Consider the following 19,956-nt stretch of genomic DNA (forward strand, 5'->3'; position numbering starts at 1 on the left):
GTCGGGGGATTCATTCTAAGTTTAAGTTGTAAAATATCTAATAGTTAAAATTTTAGCTGAACTTTTTAAAGATTAATCATTAACATATTATATGTGCTTAGGCAGCTGCACCAACCTGTGCCTTCCAAACGCAGTTGTCACTGTACATTCAGTCTTCGGAATCCAAATGTATACGAGGTGTGTGTGTGTGTGTTGATGAAAAGGTAGAGCAACTTGGATAATTCAATCAATGGAAAACTCTACTATTTAATATTACATTTATGGGTGCCTATCGATTGTATTTCCCGACAAATACAATTCTGGAAACCTAAAAGAGAGATGTTTTACGCAAAATAAATACACAATTGTGGAGAATGCACTTACCGACAGGCCAAATAACGCAATGCACAAGTGCCAGCATCATATTTTGGAGATTCTATGACCATCGTCTACCTTGACCCACATATAATTATGCATACATATTTATATACATATCGTGTATTTGAAAGTTTTCATCTGCATCGTGTCACAGGAATCACTTGCAATTATTTAAGAGAGATTACAACAACAACGATTAACGTTAAAAGCTGTTTCTAGGCTGGCTTTCATCCGAACACACACTGAAAATATTTTCCCCTTCTCTGTTTTAATTATTTTCACACCGAAATAATAATCTCAGGTCATTTTAGTGACACTCTCCAGTTATACATGCACGTCAGTTGCAAGGGTGAAATAAATATTTTATGCAAAACAGTTATAAATACACTTGTGAATACGTTCTGGGTTGGATAATTATATATGCAACGAAATTCGTGGTTTTGTGTTTTATCTTGTTAATGCGATGACAACTTGTATTGACTTTTATATCCTTCGATATTGTTAATGCGCATATGTACATACATTTATATTTCAACATAAGTGCCCACACACCAATATGCATACATACTAATGCTAATGTGTATCCGGATTTATGTGCACCGATGAAAAACAAATGTACGGTTTAAGGTGGAACAACTGAAAAAATACACATATGCACGTAAGCTAAGCACTTCAGTCCCATTTTTGGGAGCTCCTTAATTGCAAAGCCTGGCAAACAGAATTTTTCTTCACCACTCCATGTATGTATATTTATATCTACACACTTTTTCTGAACTTTGACTTTTTACAACAGGGAATTTCACATATACAGGCCTCAAAGCCCTGGTTTTCATTGTGTTCACGTTTAAATGTAACATTTACATGTTGATTAATTCATATTTTATAATGGCCTTACATCAATTTATAATGTTGATTGTTTTATTTACATGACAATATTAAAATACGTTCGGAAAATTAATGTGCCCGTGCGTCGTATTTCGTCAAAGACACACGAATAAATATACCAAACCAATATACCGAGGAGTGAAAATATACTGAAAGATTCGTCGCCGTTATATCGATAAGTTATTTTGGTCGTTTCCACTGGTGCTAATTTGTGTTCTTCCGTTTTGTAACAAGAAAATCTGGTGTTTTATTCATGAGAATGAGAAACGGCGTAGTTTTAGAGCTTTTTGATATAGGTACAAGCAGTGGCAAAATCGTAATTAAGTTGAACTCGGGTGAATTGACGATATTTTCAGTATTTTTGTCCACTTAAGCTAACAATCGGTCTCTATCGATTATGGCCCAGAAATAACATCGATTCTACAGAGTGGCGCCAAAATAAAATTTTAAATAGGAATAGGATAGTTAATGGGTTTCATGCCAAAACCATTGAATTTGATAGCAAGAAGTTAAACGGTTAGGTTGATATGTTACTTTTTGTTATCATAGTACAGCGACCGCAATAATGTGAAATAGCTCATTGACGTACTTAAAATCTAAAAACGAAAATGTTATTATTTATTTAGATTTGATTTCTATCGTATGCTTAGGGTATATTCATACGCACCGCTGTAAAGCTTTGTAGGGATAAAGTGGAAAATTTATAAGCTGTTATCTTCACGGGTTGCTGACTACAGAGTATCATAAACCTTAAATGATTTTGGATCTGCTTGCTCGTCACTGTATATACGTGGTTGCAATGCACGGAACCTTCCCATTGGCATCCATACAGAACATTTGCTGTTAAAGTCGACTAGGTTTTCTCATATTAATAAAATATATATTAATTTATAGCTAGTTTAATGCTTCTTACATGTTTCAACAAGGCATCTCCGTTCTCGCAAAGGACATACAATTGAGAGATCGCCGAGGATATGTACACTATGAATTTGACATAGTCTCCGATGAACATATTTCTTCCCTGCATAGGTAAGAGACAACATTCCCCTAATAGTATTCAAAATAATTATGGTAAATATACTTACAGTTATTATTTGAAAGCCAACCATGCAAATTAGAATTGATGAAATCATAAGGTTGACTAACAAAATTGGATTAAAAAAGTCCTCCAATCGCTGAGCGAACCTAAAGAAAAATAAATTATAAATATAATAATGCTGTAAATATTGGCATTAGTTACCTTATGATTTTATTATGCTTGTCTATGATTTGTTTTAAGCGCTCCAGCTGGGCACGTTGCGCGTAGTCCCAAATTTCATCGCCTCCTGCGAGGACTTTGACATCAGTAAATAATTTGTTAATATTATCGTGTAGCAAACGGAATTGACCACAAGTGTATGTTATAAAAAAACCGAAAATTGAATCTTCTGCAAACAGAGTGGTCACTACACATATTCCTGCGTACGACGTAAACACGTATGTGAGTACGTAACGGGTCCAACTACTGTAGGGATCGTAGGGAAAGACCATTTTGTAGGGAAAGGGTTTCTCGTGCGAATCAAGCCCAAAGGTAAAAAATAACTCAATCAAGGGCAAAACGCAGTACATAATTATGAGGCAAGAAAGCAGGCCTGTCATGATGTAAAACGTGTTCATTCGCTTGCGGCATTCAGCCACTATCGAATTGTTTAAACTACTGTAGAAGAGAACGAAATGTGAAATTAGTAGATCCATAATATTACCGTTAAACCAGTTATACAACTTACTCTGGCATCCATATTTCCAATGCAAATTGCTCAATGAGCTTGCGAAATTTTCGTTGGTTAAGACGTAAATGTAAAAGTCGGACAAAGTTAAGAACTCCCATAAATGTGGTGCAACAGTTCTCCGTAGTAATTATGATATCGGATAAGTTTTTAAACAGAAAAGCCGATTGGTAACATATTGTAACGCCCACAGAGGCTATAACGTACCAAGCCCAAGTCGTATAAGCTATACCAAAAATTGGGCTGTTTAACGGTAACGGCCAAGATCCATTTAGCTTTAGCCAAGTGCACTGAATAGGCAAGCGAAGGCTTATATGACTGTCCCTATGCCGATATTTATAAAACATGGTGATGATGTCTAGCAAACTATCAAGAGCCGCATATTTTACCAAAACTGTCAACAGTTTTATACTTTTCCATCACACCAACAAATCGGAAATATGAAAGAGAATTTAATATAAACAATAAATTACCCCGTTTAATGAGCTTAATTTGAGTCCACATTTTGTATTTTAATAAGGGGGTGCGCAGGTCCCGCCCTGTGGGGCCATCACCCTCACCACTCTTCGCATATTCAAAAGCATGGTCAACAAAAAACTTACTCAAATTTGTTGGGAAAGCTTTATTCTACTTGATCAGTCCCATATATCCGTTTAAACTTGGGAGTATTTCTTTTTTTTTACCAGATTGCAAACAAGTTTATACCTTTAATGAAATAGATATAATTACAAATATGAAATATTGAACCACATTTAAAGAAATTAAAAAATAAAAAACTAATCCCAAAGGTTAATTTGTATTTCTAAAAGTTGTTCGGTAAAATAGTAATACAAAAAAATAGGATCAAAATGAGATGTGGTGATGCGATACATTACTAAGTCGTTACTTTTTGAATATTTGTAAATGAAATTTTCATTTGAAACATATAGAGAAGATTCCGAGATTCTACGTTTTACTTTCTAAATTATTAAGAAAAACAAAACAAATTATAAGGTAAACATTTATAAACATCGTTTTAAGTCAATATTTTTTAAACCAGACTTTGTTTTTCGATATTGTAAAAGGGTTGCATTTGAAAACTACCAAGTAAATATTGCAACTAAACCGTTCAGTCAAAATCTTTAAAAATATATAGGGAACAAACATGAAAGTTTAGAAACGACCAGAACTTTTGGACTTCCTCCAAAGTTGACTCAGCCGAAAGCAAAAACTGGTTTATGCGAATGGGGCATAATGGACCATCCCATAAGTACTTAGTGGATGGTGGCTGAATATCTGTGTCGATATTTATTGCTATGTAGATATTCAAATGCGTATTCATTGTCTTTTTCAATGCACTCGCCATTTATCTAACTCGAATCAGAGAGGCTTTTCTGAAAGCAAATGTAAGAAATTCAATAATAATTGTGAGTAATAGTGAACTTACTATTGCTCGTTTCTTATCGATATTCTATCGATATCGATTCTGTATCCATTGCATTCACTTTTGGACTTGAGGAAACAGCTGTTGATTGTTTTGGTTTCTGTTCGGTTTAATAATTATAATAAAATAAATTCAAAATACTGTAAAATATTTTAAAATTAAGTTAACAACTAGCACAGCAATTGTAATTAATCTTGTATTAAATGTTGGCCCCCCATGAACACTAATTATCTCATGCTAAACTAACGAAGCTTAGCTACTCAGAATAGTTTATTGCGTTTATTATTTGATTTTTTCCCTTTTCGCTCGATTTAAAATAAACAGAAAATACTTTTCGACGATGGAAATATATGCATTACCGCGAAACAGGGACCAGTGCGAAGGGCCGCGATGGTGAATCGATGTATCGATACAAATTAAATACACCGATACTATTTTCTTACACCCCAATTTGTTTCTAGGTGTTGGCTGCCAATTGTAGAGTGCAAATGAAAAGTTACGGATTGGTTTTCGTTAAAATTTTCAGTTACATGTGTATTAAAATCTGAATCTATCGACGGAAATTTGGTTTTTCTTGTTAAAGTTGACGTTGCGTGTAAGTAACACATTTTCCGGAAAATCTGTATTGCGAATAACAAATTCAAGAAAACGACTGGATGTGTGTGTATGTGCTATGTTAAAATATTTTTCTCATGCCGTATGTATACAGATGCAACGAAATATTTTATGCATTGAAACTTCTGTACATATGACGGGGCCTCGGGAACCGTTTCTTTGCGCTGCGTTCATTAGAAAAGTCGGAAAAATGTTTTACTCTTCGGTCTTTTAAAAAAAAAAAGTTCAACATTTAAAATTGATTATTTTTTGCTATATATTTCCCTCTTGCTCTTTGTCATGTGGGCTTACGCTACCGACCTTGGTGTGAATGGGACAAATAATCATCTCACTGCTGTTGGGGACTTCCGACCTGCTTTTGCTGCCGTGTTCTCAATTGCGCACGGCTCGCATCACTGGCTGTGCTACTTACTCCAATCAGTTCAGCATTATACGCAGCGGTGGTGGTGCAAAAATTGCGATTTTGGTGTACAAAAAAGCAAAAGAAGGAATATCCAACCAACAGAGGCAAGAAAGCAATCGAAAGGACGGGCAACATACAGTAAAATTTGTATTTCTATCTTGTAACACTCAAGATACGCTGTTTTTTTTTGTGTAATTAGTGCTGCTCCCCGACACACAACACCCTTTTTAACAACATTCCGAGTTGAATGAAAGGATTCCGAACACAACAGTTTTCACAGCCGTATTTGAGACACATACTAAGAGCAAGTGGAGGAGCAGGAGCAGGTGACTTGACTGCATTAAAACCAGGTTGGTTAAACTAACTAAAGCAAAAAGCCAGAAGATCTGATCAGCGGCACACATACACACAGTGTTTTTTTTTTTATACATTTTTTTTTTTTCGTTTGCCAACCTTCAGAAAAGCCCGAAGAGAAGATAGATAGTTGAAGTATGCGAACAAAATGTATTTAACAAAGCAAAGAAATTTCTAAAGGTATATATAAAATACAGAAAGTGCACATTTAAACGTAAATCCATCTACATCAACAGCTCCAACTGTGCGGCAGCGACGTTAACAACAAATTTTAACGGAAGTGGAGGATACCGACAACAACAACAACAACAACCACAATAGCAACAGCAACAACAAAAGATCACCGGTCTAAATAAACGCAGGAGTAAAATGTGTGAATAAGTGTAATAGCCGAATGAAAATAATAACGAGTTAATGATTTAACCAAAAAGCAACTAGAGACGACGACCGTGCACAAAATAATCGAATCGTTGTATGTAAGCATCTCATCCTACAAAGCTACATATTTATTAAAATAAGCTTCGACCTTCCTACAAAATCAACAAGAACAACAACAACAAATCGTAAGTAATTTCTATTTGGTTTTTTTACATCGTTCGAAAATAAATAATTGTTTACCTTTAGCGCCTTCTGCTACGCCCGCTGCACTGCATCTGCATCTGTAAAACGAACACACAGGATTTGGGAACGCACGCCGGTCGCGCCGTGTACATACAAAACAAACGAATCGAGGAAGAGAGGATACCAATAATACCATCTAACGAAAGATGAATGAACTAGACAGTCTCAGGCAGGAAGCCGAATCCCTCAAAAATGCTATCCGGGACGCTAGAAAGGCCGCCTGCGACACATCACTGTTGCAAGCAGCCTCCTCGCTGGAACCCATCGGACGCATACAGATGCGCACCCGGCGTACATTACGCGGACACTTGGCGAAGATCTATGCCATGCATTGGGGCAACGACTCTAGAAATCTCGTTTCCGCCTCACAGGACGGTAAGCTAATCGTGTGGGACTCGCATACTACGAACAAAGTCCACGCCATTCCACTGAGATCCTCATGGGTTATGACCTGTGCGTATGCCCCATCTGGGAGCTATGTGGCCTGCGGCGGCCTCGATAATATGTGTTCAATTTACAACCTAAAAACGCGCGAAGGTAATGTCCGTGTGTCCCGAGAGCTGCCGGGTCATGGTGGCTATCTATCATGCTGCCGTTTCCTCGACGACAATCAGATCGTGACCAGCTCGGGCGATATGTCGTGCGGGCTGTGGGATATCGAAACGGGCTTGCAAGTCACCTCCTTTTTGGGTCACACTGGAGACGTTATGGCCCTGTCATTGGCACCCCAATGCAAAACCTTTGTGTCCGGCGCCTGCGATGCCTCCGCCAAGCTCTGGGACATCCGAGAGGGAGTTTGCAAGCAAACCTTCCCCGGTCACGAGTCGGATATCAATGCAGTTACCTTTTTCCCCAATGGACAAGCATTTGCAACCGGATCAGACGACGCCACCTGTCGACTCTTCGACATTCGTGCCGATCAAGAGCTGGCCATGTACTCCCACGACAACATCATCTGTGGCATCACCTCTGTGGCATTTTCAAAGAGCGGACGCCTGTTACTAGCAGGATACGACGACTTCAACTGCAACGTCTGGGACACGATGAAGGCGGAGCGATCCGGCATACTTGCCGGCCACGACAACCGTGTATCGTGTCTGGGCGTCACCGAGAACGGCATGGCGGTGGCAACAGGATCGTGGGACTCTTTCCTGCGCGTATGGAACTAAAAACAAAGAGAAGAACTTCAAACTTCATTAAAAAAACAAAAAGTAAAAAAGTAAAAAGGGTGGGGGTGGGGTCAACGGTTGCGCAGTCTGCGGCGATAGTGTTACTGCACCATTCATCCATCTTACATTGTGATCTGATGTAAATGGCATGTGAATGGTGTTGCCACCTTCCCGTGCGTGGTTTATATAAAATGATGACGGACGGACGAAGACGACGACGACTCGACGAGGACGAAGACGTTTTGAATATGTGGGTGTGGGCGCAGCTAGTTGACTAGAACGTAGACCACAACAACAAAGAACTTTATATACAACATTATTTATATTGCTATATACTTATTAACTAAAATTATACAAAGAAGGAAAAAAAACAAAGTGCAGACATACGCAGCAAACATACATACAAATAGACATACACACACACACATGCAAACACACGCACACACACACAACCAACACACAAAAACACACACGCATACAAGAATATTATTAGTGTAAATGGGAAATTCAAGCAAAAAACAAAACGAAAAGAAGCAAAGAGAGAAAAGAAGAGAAGAGTAATGAAAAGGATGCGCCCGCTGATATTCAGTCAGTTGTGTAGTAGTCAGAATTCCGGGTACAACAGCTACAGTTTAAAAACGTACGTAATGTAAACTTAGTTCAAATCGTGTATTTGAGTGTGCACACGCACGCACGTGCATGCCTGATGAAACCTTGAACAATGTAAGGGAAAACAACGGTATCATTATGAACAGCATACATATGCATGTATGTATACATTGTCTTCTGCGTATAATACATAAACTTCAGAAAAAATGGGATCCTGATTAAGCGAAGTCAAAGAGGTAAAATAAAGTAAAAGCATTTAAAAAAAAAAAAAAGTAAGAAAGAAAGAAAGAAGAAAACATCACGGCGGCGAACCTAAAAGAAAATTAAAACAATTGCGCATAATAAACTTTAAAAATCAAGTAAACAAAAGAAAAGAAAAAAAAGAAAAAGAAAAGTAAACAAAACAAAACACTATACATTTTTGTCTTATTATGTTTAAGTCCCTAATTTATATACAAACAAACAAAAAATAAGAATGATTTAAATAACAAACTATGCATTAGTAAAAAAAAAACCAAGTGGAAACTATACATAATATGATGGCCATATAAGCTATAACAATAAATTTAAAAAAACACCTTTAAATCTTATAATACATTTATAAATGTTTAACAAAATCTTAACATATACATTCATAGAAATGCGGCATTAAGGGGCATCAAAATAAAACCATACTTATTGCAATGAAAAACAGCGTTTGAACAAACTTACATCCTCCCCTCACCTCAACTCAACTCGATTCGACTCACCTCACCTCCTCTCACCGCCACCATTAAAGCAGAGTTACATTTTTCAATTGTTCGATTCAATTTTTTGAGGTTTGTATATGTACGAGAGGTTTGAGGATGCAAAAATCGAATGTTTTGTACTATTCAACACGACGAAATGCTTAAAAAGTAAAGTTTCTTCCGTTTTGTTTTGTTTTGTTTTTTTTTTTTTTTAGATCAATTGAAATATCAGAGATATATAGATTCCAGTATTCTGAAATCCTATTAATGCCTATTCTATTGTTTAAAAGTTGTTGCATATTTTTCAACACACTAAAAACACACGCGCGCAAGAAAAGCTCTTGGTCCGATAGATAAACTCCGATTTAAAGTAATAGTTTTTTAAGCACCGAGGAATTAAGAAACTAAAAACCAAAAATACAATCCTTATCAACATTTGAAGTGCACAAGAAAGGGAGAGAGAGAGGAGGAGCAGAATGAAGCATTGTGTATTTTTATTAACTTTTAATTCTAAAAAATATTGTACGCAATATCCTTATGTATATGTATGACTATTGGTGTGTTTGATACAACTGCAATTATTTGAGCTGTGCTTTTTAATAAGTACGTATTATATATTATGTAACCCCCTCCCCCTCCCCCCAACAACAACAACAAGAACAACAACAACAACGCACACTACTCTTCAGACTCCACCCCCCGCCCTCCCCCCTCGTCATGATTTAATGTAATTCAAGCAGCAAATTTTCAACTACTTAAATACGATATGGTTCTGTCTGTCACAGCCTTAGCGGATTATACAGATATACAGTCGACATAGCATAGCATATTGGTTGGTTCGAAATCTTCGAAATCGAAACTCTACAAATCTACAAAAATCTTCGAAATATGTTAATATCACAACCCTTCTGTATGTATGTGTGTTACCATGTAAATTTAATACTGTCCACATTATGTTAATATGTATACGCCACAAGATCGATCATATATATGCGAATATATTGTAATTTAGTTACTCTTTTATTTCGTCTGCCTAAATTTAAAGCATTTTATAAAACGGTACACCTTTGTAATTAGTTATTTGTATTACAAAGTCAACCAACTTAAAACAAAATGAAAAGCTGTCAACAACAACAACAAATTGAAAGAAAATCTAAATAAATAAATGATGTTCATGTAAGATTAACATTAACATAAACAACAACATACAACCTACAACCCATACATATTAAAATAAAAAACGAAAAATGAAAATTAAACATTACTAACATTAATTTATAATTTGTGTCATAGCCGTCAACTCAGCGTTATACCTAGAATATATAATAAAGAAAATTGTGTTAAGCAAATGCTATATCATTTAATGTATGTACGTCGTGTGCCCATGCCGAAAATATTGATTAAGACTTTGGTCGGTTAGGAATAACGGGTTAATAAAACTGGCATGTTAATAGTCATACATTTATATGCAATCTAATCAAACATTATTTTTTGTTTTTTTGTTTTTTTTTTTTAATTAAGCCCTTCGTATAATATTGAAATAGTTCTCTTAATTTAATTATTTAATTGATAAGATTTCATATTTTGTAGTTTTATTTTCTTAATTATTTGGAGGTAAATTTTTGTATCTTTTCACGAGGAAATATTTTAAGTTTTATATTTAAATTTTTGTTTTTACTGTAGGACTACCGGTACATTGGCGCGCCCTATTAGAGTTCTTGAAATAAGACCCTTGAAATGATTGCATTATTTATATTGCGTTGAAATACGACAATTCAGATTTTTTGTTTGGGTTTTCTGATAAAGTAAAGTCATAGATTATTATTAGTAACCAAGGAAGTGGCTATTAATCATCTTAAAATCAAAGCTAATTGGCTAAATCTTTATCTATGCCAGCTTTCAATAGCTTTAACTTTTGGTTAGCAAGCATTCGCCTCTAACATATTAGATAATTTATGTATGTTTGGGCTACTTCAGTCCTTTCTCGTATCTGCTGACATACTCAAGGTTTGTATTTAAAGATAGTTAAGCAATAAACCATTGGTTTTGGTTTCAGTGCTTATTCTTAGGTCCCAAGTCATGAACGGAAATAACTTTGAGATAAATGACTCATACTTGGCGCAGACTGCAGTCCTCCTTCCCCAACGAAACCCGCCCTTAATATCGTGAGTCAAATGTGTGTCATCCATCCGTACTGTATGCTTTTCGAAAGCTTTTCCGCGATCCTCAGTATATTATTTTTATTATATTTTTTTTACTGCACAGAATTTATGGTCCAATTTCAGTCATTGCCTAGGAATCGCTTTAAATTTCCTGTAGTCTGTATTACCAATTTGATTTCTTCTTTAAAGTGGATGTTATATATTGGTAAGTATAATGCCAGGCAACGCCATTAGCAATTAAAATCCATATGATGAACGCGGGAGATTTGAAAGAATAAAGGCGTTGTTCATGCTAGGACATGTAAGGCACCGATGCCGGAAACGATATACCCAACTCCGTGTAATCGATAAATGCAAAGTTCGCGCTTCCGCTTTGAACATTCAGCGCAACGTTTGATATTATTTGAACTTACTAAAGGCAAACGATGGTTAGTAGAGTGTGTGAATATATTATTTATTTATTTATAATTGAACAATAATTATAATTATATACTGCGCATATATAATTGTATATAATTGATAGCATTTGTAATAGGTATTTAATTTGATTTCATTTGTTTAGGGGAATTACATATGTATGTATATTGAACCTTCGATTACGAATAACAAACAATTTTTTATAAACTCGACAAACATGAAAGAATCGTTTAGCAAGACTATGATTTACTATGAATTCTATTAAGTAAATATATTTAATCTTCCTTCGAAAGGCTACCCAAGTCGCTCAGAAAGATCTCGGGAGAAAGGACGTGCGAGGATCCGACCAAGACCTCCCAGTTGCGAACCGAATTGGTCACTTCATAGGCGCACCTCATCTCCGACATGCTGACGCCGCCCACAATGAACACAATGAGTCTGGGGACGTTCTTCACCTGCGCCTGGGCCTTGTCCTTATGCCAGTGGCCATAGCGAGCACTGGCCGGTGCCTGATGGTAGTTCGTGTTCTGGGCACGGCCCTCGAGGAAGGGGAAGTGACGCAAATCCAACTTATCCTCTATGCAGTCCTCCATGATGTCCTTGATGACAGGTGTCCAGCGGGACATTTGATAGGTGCTCTCGGTGATTCGTTCCTTTCGCGGCACCGAGTAGATCTTTTTGCGAGACTATTTTTAAATGGTTTATTAGCATATTATCCAAACAATTATTGTTAACAATAGAAACTTACATCGGCAATGACATTGATTCCCAAATAATTCAGATTTCGAACCATGTCCTGATCCTTGGGCGATAACTGGGCATGGGTGAACAGTTTGGTCAAGTTTTCCTCCGATATTCCGTTCTTGATCATCACATAGAGGGCAATTATGCGAACTTTGTCGTAATTGGAGACATTCTGTTGGAGGATATTTAAGTAAAAAATGTAATTTATATCGAGGATGTGAGTACGCCTTACCGCATCCAACAAAATGGGCACAATGTTGCGCATATGATCCTTAATCTTCTCCCCTTCGGCATCGGTTCCCATCGCCAAGTCCTGCTCAACGCGGCAAAGCTTATCGACATAGTTCTGGTAGGACTTCATACAGTCCTCGGCCAAATGCAAATGGGTCGAGTACTTGGACAGCTCCTTTTGATACTGCGGCATCTTTTTGATCATTTGCGATAAGTCGCGCATTGAAGACTTATCGGCTAAACAGGGATAGGGATATATATTCCAAACATATATGTATATTATTTACAAGGCCTGGACTTACTGGAGCTCATCCTCTTGGAGTCGGTAAACTTCTTCAAGTTCTGCGTAACCTGAGTGGACACTACAGCAATGTGCTCGTGGCGCAGCTCCACCCACAAGTCATCGTTCTCATCCAACAACACCTCCTTGTCGGGCTGATTGGGCCCAGGTGTATACCGATAGACATCATTGACAATTGGAAGCAAATCATAGGCCATGGCCTGCAATGTGAGCTCATGCAAGAGCGGCGAGACACAGTCAAAGCCACGGTCTAGGATCAACAGCTGTGAACGGGACTTTTCCGGTCCCTCGCCCATGGTCGGCTCGTCGGCCTTGTAGGCGTCCAGCTTTTGCTGCACGGATGCAGCCAAATCAATGTTCCGATCCCAGTCACAGCGGTAGCGCACGTTCGGGTATTCACCCAGAGTGGCGCACAGAGTTGCAATCTGCTCCGCGATGCGTTCAATGTGCTTGCTTCGGATGGAAGCAAATGCCGGAGAATACAGGCACTGAAACGTGTCCGGCGAGTCCAGCGAGAAGACCTAGGCACAAGGGAGTTAAACACGTAAATAACAACAATCCCAATTAACCCCATATGGTACTCTGTGCTCGTAGAGCATCGTATTATCTATGCTTCTGTGGGACTATCCCTAACTCGCGATGTATCTAAAAATATACAAAAATATCTGGCTTCGCATACCGAAGAATATCCATCATAATTGCTGTATCCGTCTTCAGATCTTGCGGAGCTATGGCTAGAGGTGATTTAATGGAGAAGATGCTCAAAGGATGCCAACAACGAAACAATTCGATATATTTTTACTCCTGGAAACGCTTTTATCACTTAAAAACGATTTGTTTTCATGTATACAATTTCAATACATTAAATTGAACACTGCAAAAAAAGTATGGCAAAACTTAAGGAGATTGTGTGTACGAGCCTAATATTAAATTTAATAACCTAGCCCGGTCCAGTTTATGTCATTAATAAGTTAAAACCAAAGACATTAAAATTGCTAAGATAAGTAACGTCATACGAACTGGCTTCAAGCTCTCTTAAATTTAGTTTAAAAGCCAGTGAGAGGGTGCTTCAGAGCCAGTCGCATTCTTTTTATAGATTTTGTGAGAGCGGAAAGAGTGCGATTGTGTAGCCTCATATTGCAGAACTAATGTATGGCCGTTACTCATCTTAATAATTCGAATGCCTTTGTTAAAACGCTGTTCAGTTAACGTCCTTTACCTTCATTTAGTACTAACAGTATTGGATTCTAATATATTTTTAGTAACAATATTGCATTTATTCAGTTTTCCTGTAAACTTAGTGAGAGAAATTTTGGCGCACCTGGCATTCGTAAGGAAGAAATGCAATATTAATCTCCTTTAGAGTTTTGATCTTTCTTGCAGCGCACGATTTACACAAATCGTTAAACAATTCCTCTGGGCAAACTATAATTATATTCAAATTTAAAAAGAGCGGTGTTTAAATTGAATATAAATACAACAGCTCATAGAATTGGTAGAATATATTTGTTAAACATGTAATTAAGGCATCAAAATAAAAGGATATATGTATATTGATGTAGTTAAAAGATGGAAATTATGAATGTTATTATATTCAGAAAACCCTTTAATTTTTTCTGTGGAAGTAGGAAAATATCAGCTCAAAGAATAGAATATAGAATAGCATATTGAAGTTATAGTTAAAATAAAAATGGTTTTAATTTTATAACAAATAAATATGGAATGTAATAGACCAGTAAATGAAATTGGCGACTGAAATCTCATACCCTCAGTGAAAAAGACGTGCGCGTAACGATAGGTCGGGCGCGCCGGGTTCTCAAAATCGCGAATCAAAGATCGAACCGACTCATCCGATGGTGTTATCAAATAAATAGCATCCATGGTTGGCAATGGCTCACGCTTCTTGTTAATATCTTCCACCACTGCAATATTTTTTTTTGTAAGTAGTTGGATTGTTAATCTAAAGATCTGAAAAAGAGATGACTTACAGGTGATTCCCTCGGCACTAATCTCATGCATTTTGGTGCAAGCCGAGACCATGCGCATACCCAGCTTGTCTACTACCAGGACACGCCATTCCATTCCACCGGCGCCAGCCTTGGGAGCCGACGTAGTGACTTGTTTTTTCGGAGCTGGAGGCTTGTACTTTACCACCTCGTTCATGATCTCTAAAACAATAGAGGCACATGTGCATACATTAGGTTTGATATTCGGTAACCCCTTGGAATTTTAAAATTCTAAATAAAACGAAACTAATAAATATTTATTTGGGCAGATCAAAATCTACAATCAATGCATGATTCTCTAGTGAATTTTCATGGACAGTAGTCTTGTGTGTATGTCTCGATGGCGGGGTTAAAACATGCGTATTGCTGGTCCTGTGTCCTGGGATAAAATGTATATAAATATGTATGTAAAAGCTGAGCTGCGAATTATGCTGCTAAAACCCGCCAAAAAGAAAATGTTATTGTATAAATTTTTGTAAAATAAGTTTACATAAAGGTTATTGACGTACGATTACGAAAAGAAAATGCTGTATTCTACGTCTTTTATTAATTTGTTTATTGTTTAGTTATTAATTATGATAAAATACTTATTTACAGATGATTTTAATTTAACCCACCTAAAGTCAAACATATTAAAAAATGTATAACTTATTCCGACAGATTTAATCATATCAAAAAAATAACAACTAATAATGAAAGCTTGTAAGACTTGGGAAATTAAAATAAAATACGGATTTGCTTTCCGGGAAAAATCAATCGGACGTCATGCCCTTGCCCGCCCTGTAATAGCAACTATATTGCGACAAATATTGGCAAAACAATGAGTTTTAGCACTTAAGTCACACTTACTTTGACCAACTAATACTTTCAAAGCCATTTTTACTGGACAATTTCGGTAACCACAACAGGAATGTATAGGGGGAAAAGCTTAAATAATGTTTTGGTATATTTCTTCCTTTTGATGTCAACTGCCTTTTCACTCGTAAAATCGACCTCTTACTCGATTCATCGATGCCAAAAAACATCGAGACATCGATATATTAAAACCTCATCGGATGGAATTCTTTAAAAATTCAGACTTAAAACAGTTTATAATTTAAAAAAAGTTTTCAAAAGCAAACAATCCGGTTTACAAAAATGTTCTATCAACATCTTTTAAATATTATTTCCCAAATCAATTTCATAACTTTTTATCATATATTTTTTGTAATATTACCCGACCCTGTATTGTTTCTTTTTATTTGCAATTACATTTTTCTTGAACAAGTAGCTTCAATCGAAATGAAAGAAATCAAAATCTAACGGAACTGTAAACGGTAAAAGTGCCTCGTGAGAATATGTTATAATGCGGTCTTATTCGATTCAGGACTTATATCGATACTATCGATTAGTTCCTGGTAATGAAAGACCTTTAACCTGCTAAAAAAAAACATCAAAGTCACTATTATATGTGGTAAATAAAAATCAACTGCGTTCAAAATTAAAGAGGTCAGTGTGCTGGTGCTGTTCTGTGTTAGGAATATGTCAGTTACGTTCTCATTTCAATCACCTGCATTCATTCGGTATTTTTTCATGTGGTGCTGTACATACATACATTTACATATAAATATATGTGCATATAAATATATTTATTGCAACACGAGTGCACAATTGTGTAAATTGTAACGATATTCAGCTAACTAAACCATTTGATGTTTAATGTATGCGTGATAATGTCTATTTCTATAACATATCGCTTGTAATATTTACCATCTGTTAGGACACCGCCTCATCCAAACGGACAAACATACATTTCGTTTCATGTATACTTCCATCCGATAATATGTATGTACTGTATATATTCCCTGAGATGACGACGATAATAAATCCCAGTTCATTTTTCAGATTTCCCCGCAGAGTAAAAAAAAAGGAAGGGACAACAAAATGGAATCAAACGTTGTTGAGGATTTGACACAAAAGTCTGTGGATACGGAAAATGTTTTGAAGAACGATGAATCTACGTTTCTGGCAAACATACTTCGCGAAATTCTCTACAGTCCCATGAACTTGGCTCTTTTGGGCATTATCTGTTTCTTGGTGTATAAAATCGTTCGGGATCGCACAGAAGTGCCCAGTGTCGGTGCCCCAAAGCCATCTGAGCCGGAGCTACCTAAAATACGCAGAGATTTTACGGTAAAAGAACTCCGGCAGTACGATGGAAATCAGCCGGATGGCCGCGTTTTGGTGGCGGTCAATGGCAGTATTTACGATGTTAGCAAAGGAAAGCGATTTTATGGGCCAGGTGAGTTTAAAATCAGTAATCAAGTCAAGCCAAACCTTTAAACATTTTCATTTAAATAAGTAAATTAGCCCTGAAATTGAATTTAAATTCAGGCTCGCTAAGATTTCGTTAAGAACCAAGGTCAGTTCCGAATTGAGGACACATTTTTAGAGGTCAAAATGTACCAGTAAGCGTTATCTACAGTGTTTTTCGCTTATCAAAATAATCAAAAGAATTGTCGTAAAATATAAACGGTAACCTAGGAAGGATCTGACGAAATTCGCACGTTTTTATTGTTATCTCCAAAAACTGATAATGACACATTTCTGATAGCTGAATACATTAGCATTTCGCTCAATTTCGCTTATCTTTCCCTATATCTGTGGTGTTTAATTTGTCTAATCACACCGATTTTTCAAAAATAATTTCATTTAGGCATTTTTCATTTTAAGAAAATTATATTTCACTTTCCACCCTCTTAAAAAATAGCAATACTCATTTTTATTGCCACCATTTAGGTTTAAATAGAAGATCATTTCATGCTGATGATAATATTTTTTGAATCACTCCGATATGTTGCATAGTTGTACATACATAAAACCCTCCTTAATCATATTTGTTAAAATGATATAGAAACTTTTATGCTGGAATAAAGAAATTGTAATTTTAATAGAAAATCTTGTTTAATACAACTCGTATGTATTAATAACCCAACAATCTAACGATCTTTAAGGTGGACCATACGCTACCTTCGCGGGAAGAGATGCCTCTCGCAATTTGGCCACTTTCAGCGTAGACTCCAATGATAAGGACGAGTACGACGACCTGAGCGATTTAACTGCCGTGGAGATGGACTCAGTGCGGGAATGGGAGATGCAGTTCAAAGGTAGTCAAATGTTAAACAATATACATTTTTATCATATTTCATACGCTTTTATTTTTATTTAAATATATAGAAAAATATGAGCTGGTGGGAAAGCTATTGCGCAAGGGCGAGCAACCAACTAACTACGATGACGATGAGGATGACGAAAGTGTTGCAAACGTTGAGGACACCACTGCCGCTGCTGCTGCTGCTGATATCTTGAGCGATCAAAGCGAGGGGGCGCGAAAACGTCAGCCCGACAGGTCGAAAGCGGAGGGCAATGGTCCCAATGCGAGCACAACTAAGGCGCAGAATGAATCTACCGATTGTTAGCACGCCCATATAATATACACGCATCCTTTTTTTTGTTTGGTTAGAAAGCATACATACGTCTAAACGTTTACAAAATAATAACCTGCAGCATTTCTTCAGATTATTTTCTAAATGCTGGGTCTGCTCCTCTTTTTGGTAAATTGAAACAACAACTTGAGCGATAAAAGACATTATTCAAATTATGTGTATCATTACGAAAGGAAACCGTTATTTAAGAAAAACCATACATACATACACATACACATCTACGAGGGATTTTTATTAATATTGTATTTAGTTTGCAGCCTTGAAACAGCTATAATTGTTACTACCATTTATCACGTTGTGGCTCAAATTGGTCCACAACAATAATTGTATATGCATCCAAATTAAAACGGAAATTGTAAAGTTTTTTAAAGGAGAGGGCAAATTTGTGTGAGGGTATAAAATACTTCAAATAAAAGTGAATAACTCTAGTCGTTAGTGCATATATTTTTTGTTTTTTGAAAGGATGGGGCGCAGTTGTGTGAAAAATCCAATCAGAATATTAAAATTAAGATTGAAAATTCGATGAATTACGAAAATATTTAAATCGGAAACTGTCAGTGTTCCACTTTCCTCTATTCCGATTAATCGAAACCATTTGGTATATTTTTAAGACCCTCCGAGGGTCACACTTGCGCTCTTGATTACGAACCTAAAAAAGTAAAAAGTATTTATTTTGTAAACTGCAATTTATAAAAACATGGAACGTCCCTTTCATTTGTTGTTTTACAATCCCATTTGTCGGCTCACCAGAGTGAGGCAACCAATACGCATGCCTGTGAGGCACAAGAGCACCAGCAATGCAAACAAAGTCAACGTGAAGCGCCAGAGCAAAATATTCAACTCCTTGGTTGGAAATCGGCGCGAAGGCAACACTCGCTGGTACCCTTCCCACGATGTGAATACCAAGAGTGGTCCATCGGCGTCCAATTCCATTCGCACTCCAAAATTCGGAGCAGCGTCCCATTCACGTGCCCATCTGGACAGTCGCCGAATGTCCGTGCTGAATAAGATGTTCATGACGACCATAACCGATTTTTTGGCGACCGGCGATGGCGATGCAGCCCGCTCCTTAGTCGGCCGGGGTTTGCAAGTTTCTCACGTGAAGATCACCAGCGATTTCTCGCAAATCAATGTGTATTGGTCCTGCGGATCGTCGGCTGAACAAGCCAGCACTAAGCTGGAGGAGGATCTGGGTCGGTGCAGCGGCCAGCTGCAGCATGAACTGTCCCAGCTGAACCTCATGGGTGAGGTTCCCCGGATCAAGTTTGTGCGGGACAAGACGAGCACAAATCTGTGTCAGGTGCAGGAAATCCTAGCCCGGCTCGGTCCATTTGAATATGAACCTACGCGAAGCGATGGAGAAGTGAAAAACTCGTCCGTAGATCTTTCCCAATCGGAGACGGAGACGAATGTCAGCTGGCCACAGATGCGACAAGATGTTGTAAATTTCAACCAAAGCTTGGTAATGGACAAGATACTCAACAAGATGCATAAATTCAAAGATGCCTGGGTCTCTCATATGAGGACGTTGTCCAATTCAAAAGATTCGACATGAAAACAACTGTTAACTATTACATATGTAGTAATAAATCGATAAATATTTTACAATTTGTCATATTGTACGAATAATTATTGTATTTTAATAGTTTGGAGTCAGCTGACAAACATCTGATCAAAATT

The 19,956-nt window shown here is 37.1% G+C and overlaps 5 protein-coding genes across 10 annotated transcripts; 3 read left to right on the top strand and 2 right to left on the bottom strand.

Moving 5' to 3' along the window:
• Positions 1–1,733: 1,733 nt before the first annotated feature.
• Or13a (Odorant receptor 13a) lies at positions 1,734–3,389 on the bottom strand. The gene is made up of 6 exons (XM_070288010.1): positions 3,009–3,389; positions 2,483–2,938; positions 2,328–2,427; positions 2,156–2,263; positions 1,910–2,095; positions 1,734–1,838 (listed from the first exon to the last, which is right to left on the bottom strand). The coding sequence occupies exons 1-6, from the start codon at positions 3,353–3,355 to the stop codon at positions 1,773–1,775; spliced, it is 1,263 nt and encodes a 420-aa protein (XP_070144111.1). The 5' UTR covers positions 3,356–3,389; the 3' UTR covers positions 1,734–1,772.
• A 1,483-nt stretch (positions 3,390–4,872) lies between these two features.
• Gbeta13F (guanine nucleotide-binding protein subunit beta-1) lies at positions 4,873–8,819 on the top strand. 5 transcript variants are annotated; one of them, XM_017181273.3, is made up of 5 exons: positions 4,890–5,026; positions 5,468–5,799; positions 5,909–5,983; positions 6,040–6,366; positions 6,428–8,819. In XM_017181273.3, exon 5 carries the CDS (start codon positions 6,571–6,573, stop codon positions 7,591–7,593), a length of 1,023 nt encoding a protein of 340 aa, XP_017036762.1. In that variant the 5' UTR covers positions 4,890–5,026; positions 5,468–5,799; positions 5,909–5,983; positions 6,040–6,366; positions 6,428–6,570; the 3' UTR covers positions 7,594–8,819. The 5 variants fall into 5 exon arrangements, with proteins under 5 accessions (XP_070143927.1, XP_017036777.1, XP_017036762.1 ...); XM_070287826.1 differs by lacking the exons at positions 5,468–5,799; positions 5,909–5,983 and having other exon boundaries at positions 4,873–5,026; positions 6,040–6,275; positions 6,350–6,366; XM_017181288.3 differs by lacking the exons at positions 5,468–5,799; positions 5,909–5,983 and having other exon boundaries at positions 4,873–5,026.
• Positions 8,820–11,525: 2,706 nt separating this feature from the next.
• LOC108085026 (protein ROP) lies at positions 11,526–16,679 on the bottom strand. 2 transcript variants are annotated; one of them, XM_070288114.1, is made up of 8 exons: positions 16,541–16,679; positions 14,774–14,953; positions 14,552–14,707; positions 14,107–14,210; positions 12,787–13,306; positions 12,486–12,721; positions 12,258–12,425; positions 11,526–12,195 (listed from the first exon to the last, which is right to left on the bottom strand). In XM_070288114.1, the coding sequence occupies exons 2-8, from the start codon at positions 14,946–14,948 to the stop codon at positions 11,785–11,787; spliced, it is 1,770 nt and encodes a 589-aa protein (XP_070144215.1). In that variant the 5' UTR covers positions 14,949–14,953; positions 16,541–16,679; the 3' UTR covers positions 11,526–11,784. The 2 variants fall into 2 exon arrangements, with proteins under 2 accessions (XP_070144215.1, XP_017036964.1); XM_017181475.3 differs by lacking the exon at positions 16,541–16,679 and adding an exon at positions 15,641–15,773.
• Positions 16,680–16,714: 35 nt separating this feature from the next.
• Positions 16,715–18,704, top strand: MSBP (membrane steroid binding protein). Its single transcript, XM_017181367.3, has 3 exons — positions 16,715–17,072; positions 17,785–17,937; positions 18,008–18,704. The coding sequence occupies exons 1-3, from the start codon at positions 16,715–16,717 to the stop codon at positions 18,247–18,249; spliced, it is 753 nt and encodes a 250-aa protein (XP_017036856.1). The 3' UTR covers positions 18,250–18,704.
• Positions 18,705–18,828: 124 nt separating this feature from the next.
• LOC108084943 (putative ribosome-binding factor A, mitochondrial) lies at positions 18,829–19,885 on the top strand. Its single transcript, XM_017181345.3, has one exon. It carries the CDS (start codon positions 18,974–18,976, stop codon positions 19,829–19,831), a length of 858 nt encoding a protein of 285 aa, XP_017036834.1. The 5' UTR covers positions 18,829–18,973; the 3' UTR covers positions 19,832–19,885.
• The last annotated feature ends 71 nt before the right edge of the window (positions 19,886–19,956 follow it).

This window comes from Drosophila kikkawai, chromosome X (assembly GCF_030179895.1).
Source record: "Drosophila kikkawai strain 14028-0561.14 chromosome X, DkikHiC1v2, whole genome shotgun sequence".
In the NCBI taxonomy this organism is placed as follows: Eukaryota; Metazoa; Arthropoda; class Insecta; order Diptera; family Drosophilidae; genus Drosophila; species Drosophila kikkawai.

Coding starts and splice junctions, on each gene's coding strand:
- Or13a (XM_070288010.1), bottom strand. CDS start 3,355: ATGTTTTATAAATATCGGCATAGGGACAGTCATATAAGCCTTCGCTTG. Junction 2,264..2,327: donor TTGGCTTTCAAATAATAACT/GTAAGTATATTT, acceptor TTACCTATGCAG/GGAAGAAATATGTTCATCGG. Junction 1,839..1,909: donor CCCTACAAAGCTTTACAGCG/GTGCGTATGAAT, acceptor TTTCGTTTTTAG/ATTTTAAGTACGTCAATGAG.
- Gbeta13F (XM_017181288.3), top strand. CDS start 6,571: ATGAATGAACTAGACAGTCTCAGGCAGGAAGCCGAATCCCTCAAAAAT.
- LOC108085026 (XM_017181475.3), bottom strand. CDS start 15,668: ATGGCTTTGAAAGTATTAGTTGGTCAAA. Junction 14,954..15,640: donor GAAAGTATTAGTTGGTCAAA/GTAAGTGTGACT, acceptor CTATTGTTTTAG/AGATCATGAACGAGGTGGTA. Junction 12,196..12,257: donor GAATCAATGTCATTGCCGAT/GTAAGTTTCTAT, acceptor ATTTAAAAATAG/TCTCGCAAAAAGATCTACTC.
- MSBP (XM_017181367.3), top strand. CDS start 16,715: ATGGAATCAAACGTTGTTGAGGATTTGACACAAAAGTCTGTGGATACG. Junction 17,073..17,784: donor AAAGCGATTTTATGGGCCAG/GTGAGTTTAAAA, acceptor ACGATCTTTAAG/GTGGACCATACGCTACCTTC. Junction 17,938..18,007: donor ATGGGAGATGCAGTTCAAAG/GTAGTCAAATGT, acceptor TTAAATATATAG/AAAAATATGAGCTGGTGGGA.
- LOC108084943 (XM_017181345.3), top strand. CDS start 18,974: ATGGAACGTCCCTTTCATTTGTTGTTTTACAATCCCATTTGTCGGCTC.